General features: G+C 36.9%; 1 protein-coding gene across 3 annotated transcripts; it reads right to left on the reverse strand.

Moving 5' to 3' along the window:
* Positions 1-6,356: 6,356 nt before the first annotated feature.
* On the reverse strand, positions 6,357-20,497 carry ARRDC3 (arrestin domain containing 3). Of its 3 annotated transcripts, XM_007197430.3 has the most exons (8): positions 20,006-20,497; positions 15,979-16,060; positions 13,891-14,038; positions 12,736-12,838; positions 12,128-12,384; positions 11,637-11,799; positions 11,212-11,366; positions 6,357-9,102 (listed from the first exon to the last, which is right to left on the reverse strand). In XM_007197430.3, exons 1-8 carry the CDS (start codon positions 20,283-20,285, stop codon positions 9,046-9,048), a joined length of 1,245 nt encoding a protein of 414 aa, XP_007197492.1. In that variant the 5' UTR covers positions 20,286-20,497; the 3' UTR covers positions 6,357-9,045. The 3 variants fall into 3 exon arrangements, with proteins under 3 accessions (XP_007197492.1, XP_028018468.1, XP_007197493.1); XM_007197431.3 differs by lacking the exon at positions 6,357-9,102 and having other exon boundaries at positions 11,218-11,404; XM_028162667.2 differs by lacking the exons at positions 13,891-14,038; positions 20,006-20,497.
* Positions 20,498-20,984: the final 487 nt, after the last annotated feature.

A 20,984-nucleotide genomic window follows, 5' to 3' on the forward strand; every position in this document is an offset into this window, starting at 1 on the left:
TTTTTCCTCTTGAAAGAATCTCATGTTAACACTAAATTGGATATTATCTTTGAAGTAATCTACATTAAGGTGAACAGAGAAATATTCAATTTCCCTTAGAAGGAATGTTTCGACTTATCATCTTCCTCCCTTCTTTTATGGAAGCCAGGGTCACCAGTGTCTTCACCATAAATAAGCAGGCAGGTGGCCTTGAAGCTGCTCCTGAGTACTAGCCAAATCTTCTCGGGAAGTTTTACTCTCTTCTGACTCTTATACCAACTAAGACTCAATGGCTCTTTCTATGAATTAATGTTTGCTGTCATAAATCTTATAAAACCAAATATATTTCTTATTTAATAGTCATATCCTAAAATTTTAAAAATTATATCCCTATCTTAGCATTAGGAATACATATTAAAATTGCTCAATGCTAGGTAAAAACACACATCGTTGTGCTGGGATTGGGAAGATTCTAGTTACCTTAAGTAAGAAAGAGACTTATGCCTTAATAATCGAACCCATCCCAAATCACACAGTTTGATTATGTGGTACTCTGAAAGCAGGGTCTCACCCGCATTTCATACCCACTGAATAAGAAAGAGGTATGTCTAGAAGAAATGGCAGAAGTCATGGAAAAGTTTCACTTTTACTGTTGGGGAATGAAGAAACTGAGGTCCAGAGAGTTTACTGATGTGTGCCCTGTGATCATCTAGCTAGAGGAAGACTAGGATCTAGGATTCTCAATTCCTGACACAGTGTGCTTTCTAAACACAGTGGCTATTCGATGATATCCTGGCTAGCTTTAAAAGAAAATGGTGAGTTTTACTGTTTTGAAATAAAGTAGTGGCCTACATACTACTACAAATTATTTTTGAGAGTGAAATTCAATTGTATAAGTTTTAAGCTACAGTATTGGTTTAAATATATGGAAATTATAAATTTTGTAATAATTATAAAATCTTGAACACCAGAGCCTGAACACAAGGCTAGGTATTTTCACTCCGTTATATCAGGTAACCCAAGTAGAAAGGTATTGTTGGAAGGGCCCCAAAAGACTTTTGTTTCTTAAATGAGGAAACAGGAAATGGGGGCCCCAGAAAACTCAAATGACTTGTTCAAGTTCATTCAGCTACTTTGTGTCTGTGGACCAGAATTTAGGTTTCTTATCTCCCAGATGAGTGCTTGCCTACCACAGTATCTAATCAGGAAAAAAAAAAAAAAAAAAAAGTAGTAGCTTTTCCTTATAAATACTGCATTGTTATTATGGTTTCATTTTTGAATGGAAGGAAGATGGTATGGGTTGAATTGCATCTCCCAAAAAGATACGTTGAAGCTCTGATCCCCAGCATCTCAGAATGTGATCTTATTTGGAAAAGCGTTCTTGTAGATGTAATAGTTAGTATAATAAGGTCATACTGGAGTAGGGTGGGTCCTTAATCCAATATGACTGTGTCCTAATGAGAAGAGAGAGTCAGAGAGAATGCCATATGAAGAGACAGAGATACACAGAGAGAAGATGGCCATTAGATTACAGCGGCAGAGATTCCAGTGATGCATCTACAAGCCAAGGAAGGCCAAAGACTGCCACCCGCTACCAGGCAAGGAAAGATTTTCCTCTCCAGGCTTCAGATAGAACTTGGCCCTGCTGTGATTTTGTACTTCTAGCCTCCAGAACTGTGAGCGAATACATTTCGGTTAAATCTGGTTTGTGGTACTTTGTTAAGGCAGCTGCAGGAAACGAATACACAGGGCAATGTAACAAGGCAATTTATTTGGCTTTTTCAGATCAGTCTGCTCAAGGCACTCATAAAAGCTCACCAGCCTGAGGCATTTGTCTACTGCTTCCCTACACAGCATGTACTCCTATGGCTATTTCTTCACAAGGGTTTTGTAGAATTGGCTTTCCAAATGGGAGGAAGAATAGTGAAGGGGAAGGAACATTTTCTCTTCTGCTTTTGTAATTTTGGAAGGCAGCTATGCTCACCACTATACCACCAACGCTGCTTTTGTAATTTTGGAATTGACAATTTGGAGAAGAATGTCTGTGTAATTTTGTTGTAGGTTCTGGGTATGCTTTTGTAGGCTGCCAGCATACTGTTTTGTTTGCAAGATCCATGTGCTGTATTTGAGTTTCCTATTATTTTCCTAATATTCTAAACATCTTGAGTACTACTTTTTGGGATTCAGACCTGTCAAGATGTCTAGATTATCAAAGTGGGCCTTGTACTAGAAGATGGAAATATTGATTTTCTTTAAAAAAAAAAAAAAGGCAGAAACTGACTGCTTATTCTAACATGTTTTTGCATTTCTGTCATTGTTTAAGCTACTAATTCATGTGACAAAATTGACCTAATAAATCCAAATTCCTATACTCATTAAGAATCAGATAGCTTTTGCTTTTGACAAAAATTCTTATCATCTAAAGTAATAACAGTGTAATACTTTGACTTTCACTAGTTGTATCATCACTGTTAGACATACAAGTTGGCAAACGTAACATCATCTTACAAGGTTAAAAATTAGGGCAGTATATTTTAATTTTTCACAACCTTCTGCTCACTGTTAAGACTGTTCTGTGTAACTGGTAAACAGACCTCTAAATTATACAAAGTGATGTTCTAACTCATTATTTTAACTTTATTAATGTTCCCAGAGACTTACCAGTGCCAGAGGTAATAATTATTTTGTTTAGATTGGAAATTAATGTTGAGAGCGTATGTAAGTCTTGAATTTAGAACTAGCAAAAACCCATTTCCGGTTAGAATTAGTTATGATGTATCACAAGTTTTTAATATAGGTGTCAAACATATTTGTTTTCTTGAATCACATTAGACTATACACTTTTTTTAAAAGGGATGATTTTTTAGAACTAATTTTTAAAAATTATTTATATTTATTAATATTTAGGCTGTGTCAGGTGTTAGTTGTGGCACGCAGTATTTTCATTGTGGTATGTGGACTTCTTAGTTGCGGCATGCGGATTTCTTAGTTGTGGCATGTGGACTCTTAGTTGCCACATGTGGACTCTTAGTTGTGGCATGCATGTGGGATCTAGTTCCTTGACCAGGGATTGAACACCAGCCCCCCCTGCATTGGGAGCGCAGAGTCTTACCCACTGGACCACCAGGGAAGTCCCTAGACTATACACTTTTAACATATAAATGCTATAAACTATTCTAAAGCATCTTTATTGCTTTTTGGCTCTATATATTACCTTGACATTATTTATCTAAGTTGATATTTGTGAAGCTAGTTTGAAAAAAAAATTCTTCTCCTTTTATGTTTACCTTTGTGCTGTTCAACAGTCAAAGACAGCAATACGGGTTCCATTTCTAGTTGGGCATGTGCTTTTGGATTTTTAAACTACTAGTTGTCTTGGATTTGAGGTGACCTTTCCATATTCATGTGTTTACCACATCTCTGGGTTATTTCCCTAAAATTTTTTTCTTCAGAAGATTGCAGACTTACATTCCTCAAAAGTCAAAAAAAAAAAAAAGTCAAAATAAATTTTCTTATATCAGTAATTCTTTTCTCATGAATTGAAAAATGTATTTCCCCTCTGTCTTGATTTGATATCAAGAAATGAAAAGGCAAATTTCATTATTCGGTCATGCAAGTTTTGAGAAATGCCGATTGTTGACATGGGAGTTCCAAAGGTATAATAATTGCGACCAGGGACTTCCCTAGTGGTGCAGTGGTTAAGAATCCACCTGCCAATGCAGGGGACATGGGTTTGATCCCTGGTCCAGGAAGATCCCACATGCCGCGGAGCAACTAAGCCCGTGAGCCACAACTACTGAGCCTGGACTCTAGAGCCCACGAGCCACAACTACTGAGCCTGTGTGCCACAACTACTGAAGCCCGCATGCCACAACTATTGAAGCCTGTGTGCCCAGAGCCCGTGCTCCACAACAAAGAGAATCCCCCGCGATGAGAAGCCCGCACACCACAACGAAAAGTAGCCCCAGCTCGCTGCAACTAGAGAAAGCCCGCGCACAGCAACGAAGACCCAATGCAGCCAAAAATAAATAAATTTAAAAAAATAAAGAAAAAAAAATTGCCACCATCTCAGTAGTTACAAAGTTCTATCTCAAAAATATCAAGCCGTAAATATGCCTTGGGATTTTAAATGGCATGGTTATTTTTCACGTATTAAGTGGCCCAAATCCTCAGCTCTGTTACACCTTGGGATTCATGAAAACAAAGTTGCCTATTGTTTTCATCTCATACGTTTGTTTGGTGTGCTGCAGTTTCTCAAACTTTGCTGTACTTATTGTACAAATCACCTGGGAATCATGTAAACAGGTGTTTTGGGTCAATATTCTGTGATAGATCTTGATATTTTCCTCTTCTAATGAGCTCTCAGGTGATGCCATTGTTGCTGGTTTGGACAACACTTGGAATAGTAAGAATATAGTGATCTCTTTTCTCCCTTCTTCTGGAAAGAGAACTCTTTTTATTGGGAAATCCATTCTAGGTAGCATGAAACATGACCCAGGTACTGGCCAACCAGGATTTTCCGTAACAAGTGATTTGGGGGCTGAGATAGTATTTCTTCTGTGAGCTATAAAAGCTGAGGTCATCTTTCCTGACCCATCTAACATGAAAGAATAGGCTGATAGGAAAAAATAATGCTGATATGAAAAAGGGTAAGTGAATGGAGATGAGAGATGAGTGTGTCCCCAGAGGATTATTTGGATTTCTGGATCCAAATGTGCTTAATATAGTTCATCCCTGGAATTGCTATTTAATACATTTTACTTAAGCTAGCTTGAGTTTCTCCCTCTGTTACACTCAAAAGTCCTGATAAATATACCAATGTTGGCCATTCAATAAATTATAATTAATGACAAAGGGAGTTTGATGAGTATAGGTGATGTAACGCAAAAATTAGACCCAGATAACTGTCTTTTATATAATTTGAGACATGTACTTAACTGTCTAAAAGTATTCAAATGCAAATTTAGAAGCAGCATGGTTAATTTCCAACGTTTTAATAATTGACATAGAGCATTCTTTCTTTACCTAAATATGTATTATAACCTCATATCTGCAGTCACGAAAAGGACTTTGGATAGCTACTTTTCCACTTTGCAGATGAAGAAATCAAAATTCACACGTCTTGTTCAAGGCTACATCTAAAGCCATAGAACCCAGAACCTAGGTCTCCCCTTCTCATGCTGATTCCTCTTCTTCTAGTCATTTTTCTTTTCTTATCGTATTATTATGTAGATTGCTGTTAACAAGGTTGATAGTATAGTATTTCTATAAAATACAATATAAATGTCTGTCTCTAAATGTCTTTGTAACACTTTTTTCCACGTGTGTATACATTTAAGACTGGAGAATCATATACTAAGGCGCATATACAACTTGATAGCTCATCCGTGAATGTATAAACACTGAAAGAAGAGAACTTCTAAATGTGATTCCAAATGTACTTTTTTTTTAGAGATGGAGCATGTTTTGGTTTTTTTTTTTTTTTTAATTTATTTTTTTGGCTGTGTTGGGTCTTGGTTTCTGTGTGAGGGCTTTCTCTAGTTGTGGCAAGCGGGGGCCACTCTTCATCGCGGTGCGCGGGCCTCTCACTATCGCGGCCTCTCTTGTTGCGGAGCACAGGCTCCAGACGCGCAGGCTCAGTAGTTGTGGCACACGGGCTTAGTTGCTCCACGGCATGTGGGATCTTCCCAGACCAGGGCTCGAACCCGTGTCCCCTGCATTGGCAGGCAGATTCTCAACCACTGCGCCACCAGGGAAGCCCCAAATGTACTTCTTAATGTTACAAATCACTATAAAATTCAGACATTCTTTGAGAAAAAGGACGTTTTAAAATTTAGAAAAATTGTTTTAAGATTAGATTAATACAATTTTTTAATTTATGTGCTCTTAAAATACTAGAAACTTGGACACATCACAGAGAGAAGGAATTAGTACCTGAAACTATACCTGGTTAAGTTTGGTTCATATATAAGATGGAAATTTATATATCTAACTTTATTTTTTTCTAACTTTTAAATTTTATTAAAAAAATCCATAGCTTAATGAATCATTAAGTAAAACGATAATTTGTACTAAAAATTCCTTTAAGCCTTCAGTAATTTTCTTTAGCAGAGAGCTAGAAACAATTCTTACCCAGAATGGCTTAAAATAAGAGTTTAATTGTAGTCTTCATTTTATTTTTTAAAAATTTTTGGTAATGCTGTGTGGCTTGCGGGATCTCAGTTCCCTGACCAGGAATTGAACACAGGCCATGGCAGTGAAAGCACTGAATCCTAACCACTAGACTACCAGGGAACTCCCTAATTGCAGTCTTAATTGTGTCTGCATGTATGATGAGTTACTGATATGATCAAGATTCAAATAAATCTCCAAACAAGTTTACAAAAAGGAAAAAAACCGAAAACACTTTTATTTTCCACAAGGAAGAGCAATAGGAAAAATTAAATCATTTCCCACATATTGTTTTCTTAAAACAGCCTACAAGGACATATTCAGCACCAAATAAAAAAGAAAAAAAGAGAGAAATTACGAACAGCCACAGAATATAATCTATAAAGCAAACATTTAATATTGCACTTCGTTTTGCTAACATTTTGGATTTTACTTTTCCTAATTGAAAAATCAGGAATCTATCTTGAATACTGGAATACACCTGTGAACCTCACATCTTGTATCAAGAATTGACCAATATTTAGAAAGGAGTAATGCCTCTAAGTAAGAAAGTAAAGGAATACTTTAATGGGGAAAATAAAACTTTATTTGATAAAGTTTTATATATTTAAAATTTTATCACATTTTGTGACCCAGTGCCAATTATCAGAATATTGGTCATTCTTTCCTCATGTGTTATTTATAAGAGTATATGGTGATAAGTATTCCAATGCTATGCATATCAATAATTGTTCCCTAGTCAGTTAGACATAAGAAGAGAAAAGAAAAGGGATTTTCTGACAATCCCCCCGCCCCCCGCCCCAACAAAAATAAAACCACCAAATGCCCTTTATGCCAAATATTCCATTAGCTTCTTTTGAGGGGGACATTCACAAAATGATTTAACAACAATAAAAAAATATTTCACCCCCATTTCCTTATTATCTAGTATTAGTTTGCTACGGGAGCCCAAACCCTTTAACTGAATCACTTAAAACGCGATTCATTTTTACATGGGCTTTCTTCACCCTGTCAGCATTTTTCAAACATGAATTGTCTTCCATGTTTTCTTAAAGGCCACTTATGGAAAAGCCTATTTGTTTTGTATGAAGCTTTAAGACAGTATTTAACCAGGTCAAGCACCAAGCCAGAGTTACTATCATTTTCAGCCACTTTATTAACTGTGGGATTAAATGGCAGGATAGATGTAAGACCCATTTCACGCATATGTTGCAACACCAGAGATGCTGATTTTCATTAAGATACATCAGAGCTGAATTCCTTCTAAAATAAGACAATCAGTACAACTTGGTTCCTTGGAAAATGCAGTTTTAAGTGTCTTCATGAATGCTGGTATATTTATGAGCCAACTGTAAATTATCTTTAATATAAGCTATAATTTACTGATGTGATCGTTCTTCATAACTATATATACTCAAAGTGAATGATTTCTTATGCTTAGCAAAATCTTCTTTAGGTAATGGAAGAAAATACTTTCATTAAAAGAACCACAAAAATATAAAAGTTATTATTCCAGCACATATTCTAGTATTTGTAATTTTGAAGTTACACACTTTTAGAATAAACTTGGGTTTTCAAGCTCTGTCAAGCTTGAGCAGGATAGGAAATGTATAAATTGAGCTCTCTGATCATAATCTGAACATATATATTCCTGCTCATGAAAATACTCTGCACCAGCAAAAACGATTTCCAACATATGTGTTTTGGAGGTAATTAAGTAACTCTGTATAAAAATAAATGCACTTTCTCCTCCTTTCCAGTGACTGGAAAACTTCCATACTTTTAAAATAATAATAAAAAATAACAATAATTTTTAAGAGCAACAGCCCTTAACTCTTTGCTGGTGCCTGCCATACTGCCTCTCTTTACTCCATTCTTAGCTCTGCTAGTTTCTTCTCATATGTAATGATAAAAAGGCAATGCGGGTGGGTTATCACTTTTGTGTATGTCCCTTCTCCAAATTTCCCTCTCCAAAAAGCCAACCAAACAAACAAAAAAACTCAACAGTGCAACAAAACACAAATAGCATTCCAACAGTTTGGCAAGTGATGCGTTCACCTGAGATTAAGTGATTTTAGGCAGTCAGTAACAAAATGCTGCTTTGCTGTAATAGTAGAAAGGCAACAAACTCTTAAAAGAAACCAAGAAGGTATACAATCTTGACAAAGTCTCTTATTAGCTTCCTCCTCCTATCTCTTTTCCCACATATCTGTTGCGTATCTACTACAGTAGGCTGCAAAACATACAGCAAGAAGGATTGGCTTGAAGGCATTTGATGTTTGTAAATAAATCCACAATAGGATCCAAGCTGAAGAGGTGATACATGGTCAGCCTAGTAGGACAATTCTGAGCATGTGCATACGCAGGTAAAGTCCAGGCTATATTAAATTAAAAAAAAAAAAAATGTCAGTGCGTTTTTTTCATGTTAAAGTTTTTTTCAAAGCTTTCTTTTGTTCCTTGTTGTGCTCACTGCAAACAAGTTTTAAGAGTATCAAGAGTCTGGCATAAATGGAAAAAAAAAGCTGTAGTGACATGGAACCGCACAATGTAAGCATTGAGCATGTGCAAATTTTCAAATCAAAAGAAGGAAATCATCCCTCTTTACAACGTGGTGTCTTGACACGTATGACCATAGGCTAAGAAGACTGCTCTTAGTATGTGCCAGTTTTAAAGGAGAAAAGCTTAGATCTTCAAGCATGTTGGAGCAGTCCCAGAATGTTGCTGTAGGCTTCTAAAGCATGATCACTGGTTGTTTCATGTATTCGCCATTTTTCTGGGCAAAAGCAATTCCACTTCCTCTGAAAACGTGTCTCCTATATACTTCTCTGTCCTCAGCCGGGAAGGGAAGAGATACAGTTCGGAACCCACATCAACTTGATTTAATCAAGTATTCCTTCAACGAGACGGGCAGGATGGTCTATCATCTGCTGACTGATCAGGATTTGGATCAATCTAGAAAGAAAAGAGAAAAAAACCCCAAAACCAAAGTTAATTGATAAGGTTTAGTAAGAATGCAGCAAATAGGGTAATGTTTTGAGTACTGGTTGAGAAATGTAATCGGAAAGAACATACAGAGTTTGTATGGGGAAGAAAGGGTATTAGTATCATCTATAAAGTACTTGCTATTCAATTACTAGATTAACAAATTTAGAAAGGTATGCCGGAATAGTTTTATTTGATAAAAGCTAAAGGTAACGTTCTATCAGAGAATGGAATTTTACTCAGCACTTAGTCACACTTAAGACTCAAATACACAATTGGCCAACATTTTCATAGCAATGATTTTCTTCTGTAAAGTATCCATTTCATCCTGTTACAGAAAAGTCAACTCATCTTTTCCCGAGTGGGAAGAATGTAGTTGTGTAAACAAAGTTCTTGGTGCTTACGTGAGGTAATAACTCATGGGTGTAAAGGCCTAGGGAGGGCCTAGGAATACAGTGTGTATCAAGAAATAGGAATGGTGAACCCAAAATGCTCTAGAGGCTTCCCACCTTGCCTCTTTCTGTAGTGACTTTCATATGCACATACACTTAATAAAAGTGAACATATTTCAGTTGCTTCTCAGGTACAAAGAGAATGGGCACAGGAAGGCAAATTGTTGGGTTTAATACATTTCTTTTACTGAAAGATCTTTTGGACAAGACCCATTTACAATACTTTCCCCCCTCTATGTGGCTAGATGTTAAATAATTAAATCACACCCTGAACCAATTTAGGGTTTAAAAAGTTATGAATTCTCTTAATTATCTTTAGTTCATTTTAAAAGAAGGAGGTAGATTTTATGACAAATTGCTTAAAAGTGGATACTTAGATTGCCATTCTTTTAAAATGCCTGTCAGATCAAATCACAAATGAGGGACTTAATAAGCAAGACAGATATGTCAGAATAAAAATGTAGTGACAATGTTTCTAAAAAGTGGGAGGACATTTTTAGCATCTAATAATTTTATGAATTGAAATAGTGGGATAGAAAAAATTATGTCCAATCAAGAATCTGCAGAGAACAAAACAGATTCTCAACATCCTATAATCAATGAATAAAGTGGATTTCATATTAATCACATCCAAAGGAAAATTGACTCTTCTAGTCATGGTATTAAGGGGGAAAAAAAAAAAAAAGCAATTCGTTGAAGAGTGAAACAATCCTTTTATGTCTTTCTTGGGAGTAACATTTCACTGTTAAATAGCTGTCTCAACTACAGCAACCAAAAAGAAAAAGCTGATGCTAGTGATTTACAAAATCATTTGGTATTAAATTGGTATCAAGGCCAACTCTAAGGTCCCTACAATGTGTTATTATGTATATATATATTCTGAAGTATCCTGACATTGCTGGATTGCGCCCTACCTCCTTTCCTTTGCACCTATTTTTCTTCCTGTCTGGAACATTCTACATTTTGAGAATACTTACTCTTCAAGAATTAGTTTAACAATCACCTTCTTAGGGAAGCCCCTCCTGATTCTCAAGACCCAGCAAGCTGCTCCTCAAATGAACTGTGCATTACTATTACATTGTTATGTAATATTTTGCTTCTAAGTTTGTTTTTCTCACCAGTCTGTACGCTTCTCCCAAGGGCCATATTTTATTCATGTAAGTGCTTAGTTACTTGAGATGAATAAAAACAATCTAAGAGTACAGGAATGCTGTTTAAGATGTTATTACAAATGTTATTTTCCCTTATGACTGAGAATGTTAAAATATGAAAATTAAATTGGAAAAGGATGATGAATAAGATAAATTCTAGCTATTTAATCAATGACTGTAAAATGCCAGCTCTATAGATGCTTTAAAAGATGAATTATTCCTTTAACTGGCATTTTGGAAGTATGAGGTTAGATCATTATCTTTATTTCCCCAATAATATAAGAGACCAGTCCTACCTCTGGGTCAAACTTAGTAAATAGTGACAACCTTATGATCAAACTTTTAATCTGTTGTTCAAAATTATTTGTTTTTCTCTTATCATGATAATCAAAACCTAACTGTGTTTTTAAAAAGTCTGCAATACTGTTTACTAAGAGAGTCACAGCCCATTTTGTACTTGAGGGTTTGATGCTTACCTCTGAATAAAGAGGTGGAGGCAAGAAACGAAACTCCTGAATATATGCAAACAGTGGTCCCTGAAGCGCTCTCTCAAAGTCATCACAAGCACTCACTGGTGCAAGATTATTCCGCCTTTGTTCCTCTGTTACCACTTCTGCATAGCTGGGTGGTGCTGAAGGAAAAAGATACACGCAATTCGAACAGCACGTTCTTATGCATGTCAAAATACACAGAATAGAAGGTATTAAAAAGGAATGTCAAGGTAACATAATAATAATTTGTCTTGTGATCAAAACTAGGGGGATATATGTTTTAAACCTAACATTAGGGGCACATCTACTCTCTTCAAGTATAGACAAACTTTAATCATAAAATATCAGAAGCAAAATTATGTTCTTGAAAATAATAGATTAAGCTTAGATATGCATTATCAAATTATTACCTTCAGGTCTTTCAGGTAGGGATAAACCAAGCCAGTTCATATTCATGCTACACTGACTGCTTACACTTGAGGTTCTGCTACCAAACGGATGTAGAGGAATGGTACCAATGACAAGTGGCAAATTAAGAAATAAATCCATAGCTCCAGGAATATCCACATATACCTAAACAATGAAAGGAGATGTTAGGTTTAGAATGCCAAGTACTATTTCCTTTAAAAAAATGAATAACCCAATCTAATGTTATTTGAGGCTCTCATTTACTTCATTTTTTAACTTATATACCTATGATATACTTGAAAAGTTTCTCCATCGTGTACATTTACCTCAGGTAAAATTAGTAATTATATTCCAAACCATATAAAGAATTGCATATAATTATATATATCACACATGGAATAAAAAAAATCAAATCCTGGATAAGACAAAATGATACCCTTACGACTTTAAAACCTCAAAAAACACCACCCCAAACCCTTAAATCTATACATACCATTAGTGAATATTCCACACGGATTATACTACAGTCGAGGATAGAGGGAGAAACTGGTGGAATTTTCAGCAACTTGCCATTCCACGTCTCTGTCTTTCCAGATGATAAGGATTCCCCACGCAAGTTAGCCACGAGCTGTTTGACTTCCTTCATTTTCCCTTTGGCATAGAAGGCCTGTGTTTGGTAAATGGCTGCCTTTGGCACCACCATTCGGGAGGAGCAGTTCTCAATCTCAGCAAATATCTGAATTGATTCACCTACAGGAAAAAAAAATATTATCTACTGTTAAAAACCAACCAACCAACCAACCAACCGCAAAACAAATGTAGACTCTCAGGCTAAAGTCTGAAAGTTCAGTGAACTACATGGATAAAAAGCTTATCCTAAGAGTGGCAAGTAACTTATAAAAATAAATTACACATTTACAGTAGCAATTTAAAAAAGAAGACTACATTCCAATTTATAAAAGGAAACTGAATAAGCACAATTTATGATATTTTACCAAAGAATACTGTATCATGTTTGCATTTAGTAGAAATAATGTAAATTCATACACAAGAGTTAAGTGAAGAAAGATCGTTTTTTGTGGGAATCCACCTCATACATACCTGGCGTATAGCCCTTCCTTTCAATTTTGGCACTTAAGGATATTGGGCCTGAGGTACAGAACCAGCAACAGAGAGTCTTTTCTTTTGTGCCTGCTTGGGGTGACTGTAAGAAATAAATTTACAGAAAAAGATCAATGTATGAATTGAGACAGTAATAGAATGCTTTAAAATACAATCTTAAATTCTTGAAGAATTTAACATTAAAAGTAGTGTTGGTTTTTTCTTTCAGTATCCAAATATACTTTTCCACTAACCAATGGCTTCTGATTTATATTAGTATTTTTGTCTTTATACAAGTTTCCATTCAATTAAAGAAAAAAGGGTGCAGGGTTTAGCACCATATTTCATAAACATAGTTTTAGCCCAGGTTATTTACATACACAGTAATTAAAAACCAACCAAAAAAACAAACAGAAAAAAAAAAAACCCTTTCCACATTCCATTTAAACTGCCTTAAAAAAAAAAAATTAAAAAAAATAAAGGCAGTTTGGAAAGCAACTTGGTTATAATCCCAAATGATAACATCTTTCTCTGAGAATGTAAAACTCAATAAGTAAAAAAAGAAAACTGCTCATTTTTAAGATTAATTTTACTTGCTTAAAGATGTTATTATTTGTTTAAACCAAGTAAAGTTTTTGAAGTCAAATTTGAATCTTATGAAAAAATACAATTAAAAAAGATTTCCTTTAAAACAGAATTTAAGTTTTTTCATGAAAATAATAATCTCCCCATCATTAGACAACTATCCCTATATTGGAATAATGCAATGCAGTACAAATTTTAGATTATGATATTTTCAAGTTAAGTGATATTGTTATAATAATAATTGATACTACTGTTCCTTTTCCACTAAAGTTATTTAGGGAACAGATCTACTCTTTTGTTATTGCTGTTACCTTCTGAGGAAGATATTTCATACCAAATACTGGTCTTACTTTAAAAATTTACTTAAAGTTATTACAGTATCAGAAAATGTGAGCATATTCTGCATTAATTTGTGTGCTCTTAACTATTTTTTTTTGAAAATGGTATTTATGTAATTCAAAAATGAAGTTACTATTTAAAAATTATAAAGAATGTGTATGTAGTTTAGGTGATTATTCTTTAGTATTTATATGCCAAAAACAAAAAATGAAGAATTCAGTTAATTCTTACCAGTAATGAAGGAGTGTTGATATCTATATGCTCAAAGACTGTAAATTCCTTCTTTAATTTTACTGGTAGAAGCCAAGGCCTGTGCAATTCGGCTTTCACCCAATAGCGCACACTGCCATGTCGGCCTTCGAATGAGGTAGCAAGTGGTCTGTGCAGAATATAAAGGTCAATATATTAATCTTACACCTCTTTTTAATAATTATACAGTAGCTCAGCATAGAAGTGTTAATATATTATATGTTTATACATCAATGAGTTATCAAAGGCATAATTTATATTTCCAAAGGGATAAGTCATTGGGGAAAAAACCTTCTGTTTCCAAATAATAATACATAGTTGTTAAATATTACAGAAATTTGGTTAAAAAAGCCAGAAGAATACAATCTCTTTAAACTAAGAAGAGGCTACTTTTAATGCTGGTGGCAAAATTACGAAAGTCTGGAAATGAACAATTCTTGAAAAGGTCAAGACTTTAGTTTAAAAATAAAGTTAAGAATGGTTTAACTATTTCTATTGAGATATTCTGGACACTGGTTAAACAATCAGACCAAACGACTCCCTACGGCACTCCATTTTTCATTAACTAAGAATTATTATTATCTCTTATTATAGTAACTAATTAAGATTTAGAAAAGGCCTGGAATAGTCGTTATAGTTTCAAAAGTTTTTCACATTTCATTAAATCCACTGAAACTCTAAAAAAAGACTTCTACATTTCCCAGTTTACTTATGTTCTAACTCTTTTTGGCCATGCTTTCTAACTATACTATAGACTTAAAAAGGAAAAGAATCTTTTCTGTTGACCTGTATCAAGAGAATCAGAATTCTTTTTCAACTCTCCCAGATTTTATTACTTGTGGAAGATTTTATTTTAGTGAATTTAGTCTCTTTTTCATAATTTCATTAGAAAAATGCACAAGGTTCATTTATTTACAAGGTAGAGTGCTAGCTTTTTATGAGGAGTAGTGGTGTTTTACTTTTTGTTTTGTATTTTAGACTTCTGTATTAACTTGTATAGCAGAGAAATAAAACGCAGGATCTATGCTAGTCTTCTAGAGTTTATTTTAAATGACTTTGGTTTATAGATAGAATTTTTAAAAAATATATTAAGTTACTTCCATCCTTTGAAAACATTCAGGCCCAAATGTATTAGTCCTATTGTACTGAGACTTAAAATATTTCTCTCAGAAAGTAATTAGGGCATTATATTAAAAATCATGTTCTTAAGCAATGATACACAGGATACTCTGAAAAATACCCTTTATGAACTCTATCCATATATAACAAGTACTAGAATTTAAAAAAATACAGAATTATGTACCTTTGGCACTTGAAGTTCTTATGTAATGCCAAGTTTACCTTTCAGAACAAACAGTACAAGTGCCACTTCGCATGTTTTAATATCTGTTAAGGCATTATTTCAAAAATTACTCTTTGTATAATTTCCTCCAATGATTTATTATTACATTAAGAATATACTACTTTCTTTCTTCCTTTCATACTAGATTCCAAGCCTTAGATTAAGGTATCTCTGATGGATGTTTCCTTTTAAGTCCAGGTCATAATATCTCAAGTGACCTTCTCAATAGCTCTTTGCACAGAAGCTAATGAATTCTATCAGAAAAAAACACATCACTTCTGAAGTTAGGATATTCTTAATTATTTTGACTTTCTTAGCTTACTGCTGTTGGGCAGCATCAGTAGAAAAAATGGATCACTGAATTTTTATAAACTACTAAATGAGAGACTTGTTATGTTCTACCTTTTCTGCTAATGCTGATGATAAACTAAGTATTAAGTGCTTACTATTTCACTGGCACCTTCCAATTCACTCACTTTAAATGAAATACTATTCAAGTTTTAAAAACCATATAAAACTTGAGATAGAATACTAAGAATTGAGCTTTGCTTTCTATAATATTGCCACTCTAGATTAAAAAAATAGCTTCTTTTTTGAGTATATGTTTTCCTCTAGCAAGTTTCAGTAATGAAAAGGGTTTTTTTTTTAAACTAAAAATATTTAAATTTAGTACGTTTCATTTTAAAAGAATGGATGTTTATGAAAAATGCGTGTCACAAAATACTTACGTCTGTGGAAGCTCGAAGCTGAATGCATATTCATGCCTTCCTGAATGAATAGTGTTGAAGCCTTCTTCGGAATTATCATCATCTAAAACAAACAGAAAAAGAAAACAAAAAACTTGTTAATAAACCTTTACACTCTCTTCCTGGTGGCAGAACTTTAAAGATGCTCACATAGTAATTAAGGCCACAAACTTTAGAGTGTGAGAGATCTGAGTTCTAATTCCAACTTCATCACTTCCTCTGGGTAAAATAAAAGTCCTGTCTTCAGTTGCTTCATCTGTAGAATGGGGATAATTAATACTTATACCCCATAGTTGGTTTTTCAATGGAAAACAACCTAAACTGCAAAGCATCTATGTGTGACAATACAGGCTCAACAAAAGATTCAGATTTCAAATCTCATACTAAGATGTTACCTTTCTCTTCATCCACTTACTTAAATTTATCCTATTAAGACTATATATAAAATGAAAACTGTTCATGTAAGCCTTTTAAAATATGTCAGTTTTGATACGGAAGATGTGAATGTTAAAGCCCTAAAACCATTAGAAAACTCTGTCAAATAGATGTTGGAGTTAAAAAAAAAAAAAGGAACAGTGATTTTAATGTCAGTTTCATAGCTAAAAATAAAAATTCTTATTGAACCTAAAATTATGACCTCAGTCTATCCTAGCAACAGCTAAAAATTCGCATATATATAAAATATACCTTAGATTTGAAAGGTGCCTGCTTAATGGGAAACTGTCACACATCCTTGAAAAATGAAGACTAGGTTTGTTTCCCATTGCTAGAAAAAACGGAATGACTTTATTTTACAACCAATTTCTTTTGCTCAAATAGGTTATCTCCAAAACAAATATAACGAAATGTGGGAGGGTTTTCTGGATTCTTAAAATGATTTTCTAAAGCGTTCTGACCGGTTAATTTAATTACATAAACGTCTATTAGAGCAGTTTTCTCGGTGTAGAAACCTTTATCATTATTAACCAGGAGACTAAGAGAAACGGGTATTATCATATTTAACTTTCCCTCACCAAAGTAATGAATTCACACAAAAACCGTGATGCTTCCCTTCCATCACAGGAGAAAAGGAAAAAAGCGCCTATATGTGGAAACTTTTATTCAAAAAAAAAATCACCAAGACTCGCTTCTATCTCAGTAGTGTTTTCTTCTCCCCCCGTGCAAATCCCCTCTACGGGATTTCAGCACCGAAAGCCCGCTGATGAGCTGGGGGCCATTTAAAATCGCTCCCCCCGACGGCGCCCAAAGTTTGTCTCTCTCTCCCTTTCTTCCCGTCTCGCTCCCTTTTTTGTGCCAGCTCAGCAGTCTCATCGAGGCGAGCGGCGGCGGCCGCGCCGTGGTAAACAAGTGCCGGGCTGTCAATCAAGAACTAGACCGGAGCAGGAGAGGACCGGCCTAAACCGGCGCGAGCAGATCCCAGCCGGCCCGCCCGCGCGCCGCCGCCGCCCGCGCGCCCCGCTATACGTACGGCATATGTCACACAGCGCTCGCGCTCGCGCTCGCGCAGCCTAGCCTGCTGGCGTGGGGCGGGGCGAGCACGCTGCGGCGCTTCCGCTTTACACGCCCCGGCCGGTGACCGGTTCGATCTGGCTCGGGCCACCCTGACACCTTTACAGTTGCGGCGAGGGAAACTGGTGGGGCGGGGAAGGGGGTTGCGGGATGCAACAGCCCCAAAGAAACAATGACAAGGGGGCAAGGAATAGTCGCCGAAGCCCCCACCCCGCTTTCAATGATAGTGTCACTTTCCCTTCCCCGTCCCAGCCAGTCTTGGCGCGCTCTCTCCCCTCGGGTCATATCAAGGTAGCCAGTCTGGTGACTGCATAGATCGGGAAACACGCTGTTTCAGCTAAGAGGAAGACAAGCGTTCACAGAAACTGCCTGACAGCTTCCACCCGAAAACGTGGAAAATGGGGTCCTGCTAACCCTGCCCACCCAATTTCCCCGTGAATGGGATTGTCAGCTAAAAAGTTGCGCCCAGGGCCATCCGGCACCTGTAAGGCCGGCGGAAGCTTCTCCTCTCCACTCTGTTGAAACCTGTAGTCGTTCTTTTCGGGGCTGCAAGCGGGCCCAGGTGAGGGGCAACAGAACGGTATGTGACATGAGCCCCGCGCGCCTCCAGAAGCCCGGGCAGGGATGCGAGTAGGGGCGGGGGCCGCAGCTCAGGAGGGACCTTTACCGGCGCACGCCGGTTCCAAGCCTCGCCCCAGCCGGCGAGCCCACTCTCCCCACCCGCCCGCGCCCAATCCAATCAGAGCCTGGCATCGCCTTAGCAACAGGCTAACAAACCCGGCTCCGCCTATCGCCGGCCGCCTGGGGCGGGGTCTCAGTTACCAGGCTAGTTTGAGAGGTCCCAGTTTTAAGTCATTGAAACTATTCCAAGCGAAGCTCGTTCAAGCTTGCAGGGGTTGAGGGGTGTCTCGTGGGGGTGCGGGGCACATAGTGTTCTTTACTATGAAATCGTGGCGCAATTAATGAAATTGTCCCCATAAGTCGTTATTCTACTTTTACCCCACTGCAAACCTCAACTCCTTAAAAACCTTTGTTTCTTCTCACTCATCTTATAAAAAGCTGCCAGTCCAGGAAGGATCAAATACAAACTCTTGTGTGTCCTGTTCAACAAATACCAGGACTGTCATTAGGCAGTTGCATTTCTTATCACTGTCACTGCTTGGAGAGGTTAACTAAAAATTATTTAAGGATGCAAATTACCTATGTGTAACTGAAAACCCAACTAAAGATTGATTTCATCTTAATATTTTAAAAATAATGCATTCATGCTGTAACTCAAAGCACCCTACGTTTCTACACTTGCCTTAGTTCAATTAGCACTTCCTCGTGGATGTGTATTTTTTAATTAAAAATGGAGGTAAAAAGTGCTCTACTCTTTGAAAAATCAAACATTCGAGTTAAATACTGCATTAAAAAGGAGAAGGACAAAATTACATAACCAGTTTTAACATTATATTCTTCTTGGGCTAGGAATTAAGTCATCGCCACCACCTGACGCGTGTAACCAATCTGCTGAGAGCAGAACAAGCGCCCCTCCTCACCACCCCCCAGAACTGGTCCGAAACAGGATTGAACCGCTTCTAACAAAGGGTGGAAACTTAGAAAAACAAGCTTAGAGTCTGCTATATTTCCACAATGTAACCATTTAAACAATAGATTTGAAATCTCAGGACCCCTTCTCCCTTGGACAACCCTTTATCTCAAGTTTCTAACCAAAAATCAAATCCAATGAGCCGAATACTTTTCAATTCCATTTGACTGGCACGGGTTTCATTGAATGCACGTTCCAAAGTTAGGCATGATGCTTGGAAAAGAAAATTTCTGACCCTAAATGGCTTCTAAAACTGATTTTAAACATATCATAATGATAGGTGCTGTCCTTTAAAATAGAGAATGCTTGATGTAAATTTCTAAAGGAACTGGAAAGAATAGGGAAAAAACACGTGGGGTGTTGATACCATATGTCAAAATAAACCACAGAAACCCATTATCAAAGAACAACGATCAATTCTCTGAAGTCTTTTGCGTGTCAATATTAAAAATGAAATACACCTATTAACCCACTTAAAAATGTTACTCCATTTCTTCACTGAAGCTTAGTTTTTAAGATCTAAGGTTGCAGAGTACAAGGAAAAACCTAATATTGGACTGCAGCTTTTAGCAATTCATTTTAAAACATATTAGTAAAATTACTGAATCGGATATAAGCAGAATTTATACGTAAGGTGGAAATGGACTGCAAGTGTGTATGGCACAGACCAAGCCGGGTATAGAGGTAGTGGAATAAGTGCAGTTTGCAGTCACTTTGCAGATGCCTGCATGCATTACGGCTTAACACACGATGAATGTCAAGGAGAATTCAAATCTTCCACCTTTCCAACCTTTATCAAACAGCTATACGTTATGGTAGGAGTAGGATTACATTAATTCAGAAAAATTGAAAAGGTATTTTGCCAAAGAAAACAGGTCTAATAATTTCTGAATAATGTAAAAAACTTACCTCTTTCGTGTCCAATTAAGATGTCTTTATGGTTGAAATATTCTACTTCTTCAGTGTAATTCTGTGTATAGGCAGTATTGGAGCCGGCGTTTCTCGATTCGGTCCAGCGTACTTTCGCATGTCCTCTTGCATGAATTTTAAGAGATTTTACTCTGATTTCCCCAGTAACTTCTAAATTCACCCTTCCTGAGACTGTATCCCCACTAGAATACACAGGGACATTGCTGTCATTAAGACAGTCAAAGCTTATTGTCAAACTCTTTACCTTTCCCAGCACCATGTTTATAACAAAATCTATAAAAAATATAATGTAAGACAAAAAAGTCAAGATCACATATAAAATGTGATCTTCACTTAACACTGATCGATGTCTTTGCCGTGCAAAGAGCTTGCAGGCAGGATCAGTGATTCTTTACAAATAGTTCATTGAGATTTCTTAAAAAGTCAGGGCAGCACAGAGGCTGCTGCTCAGCGATCCTGCTAGTCTCAGTGGTCTCCTTACAAAGACGGGCGGCTGGAAGCTGCCAGCTCACTTTAAGAGCAGCTTTGTGAAAAACAACCCCAGTGCGCATGCGCACGCCGCGGCTGCTGTCGGCCCTCCCTGCGCGCCCCCTCCCGCGCCCGGCTCGCTCGCGGGTACAGTAGGTGTACAGCCAGGGGAAGAAGACACTGGGGCTGCTGGGAGGCTGAACCTGACTTCTCTTCATTGTAGGCTCCTATTGGTAGGCAGGCTACCGTAAACCCTCGACGTGCTAGCTGGAGTCCCTTACTGAGCACAGTCTAGTGGAAAGATAATGGCCGAGGGAGGGAACTGGGGGACAAGGTTGGGTGGGGAACTGTTTGCAAAGCCAAGTGAGGATAAACTGCTGAGTGACCGGTCCGAAGCGTGCGTTCCCGGCACTGCAGTGTTTTGCCCACTGCCCTGATGGGAGGAGGAAAAAGTGATGTGTGTAGAGATGGGGGAAGGGGAGAAACCGGT

Source organism: Balaenoptera acutorostrata, chromosome 2 (genome assembly GCF_949987535.1).
Source record: "Balaenoptera acutorostrata chromosome 2, mBalAcu1.1, whole genome shotgun sequence".
NCBI classification, from domain to species: domain Eukaryota; kingdom Metazoa; phylum Chordata; class Mammalia; order Artiodactyla; family Balaenopteridae; genus Balaenoptera; species Balaenoptera acutorostrata.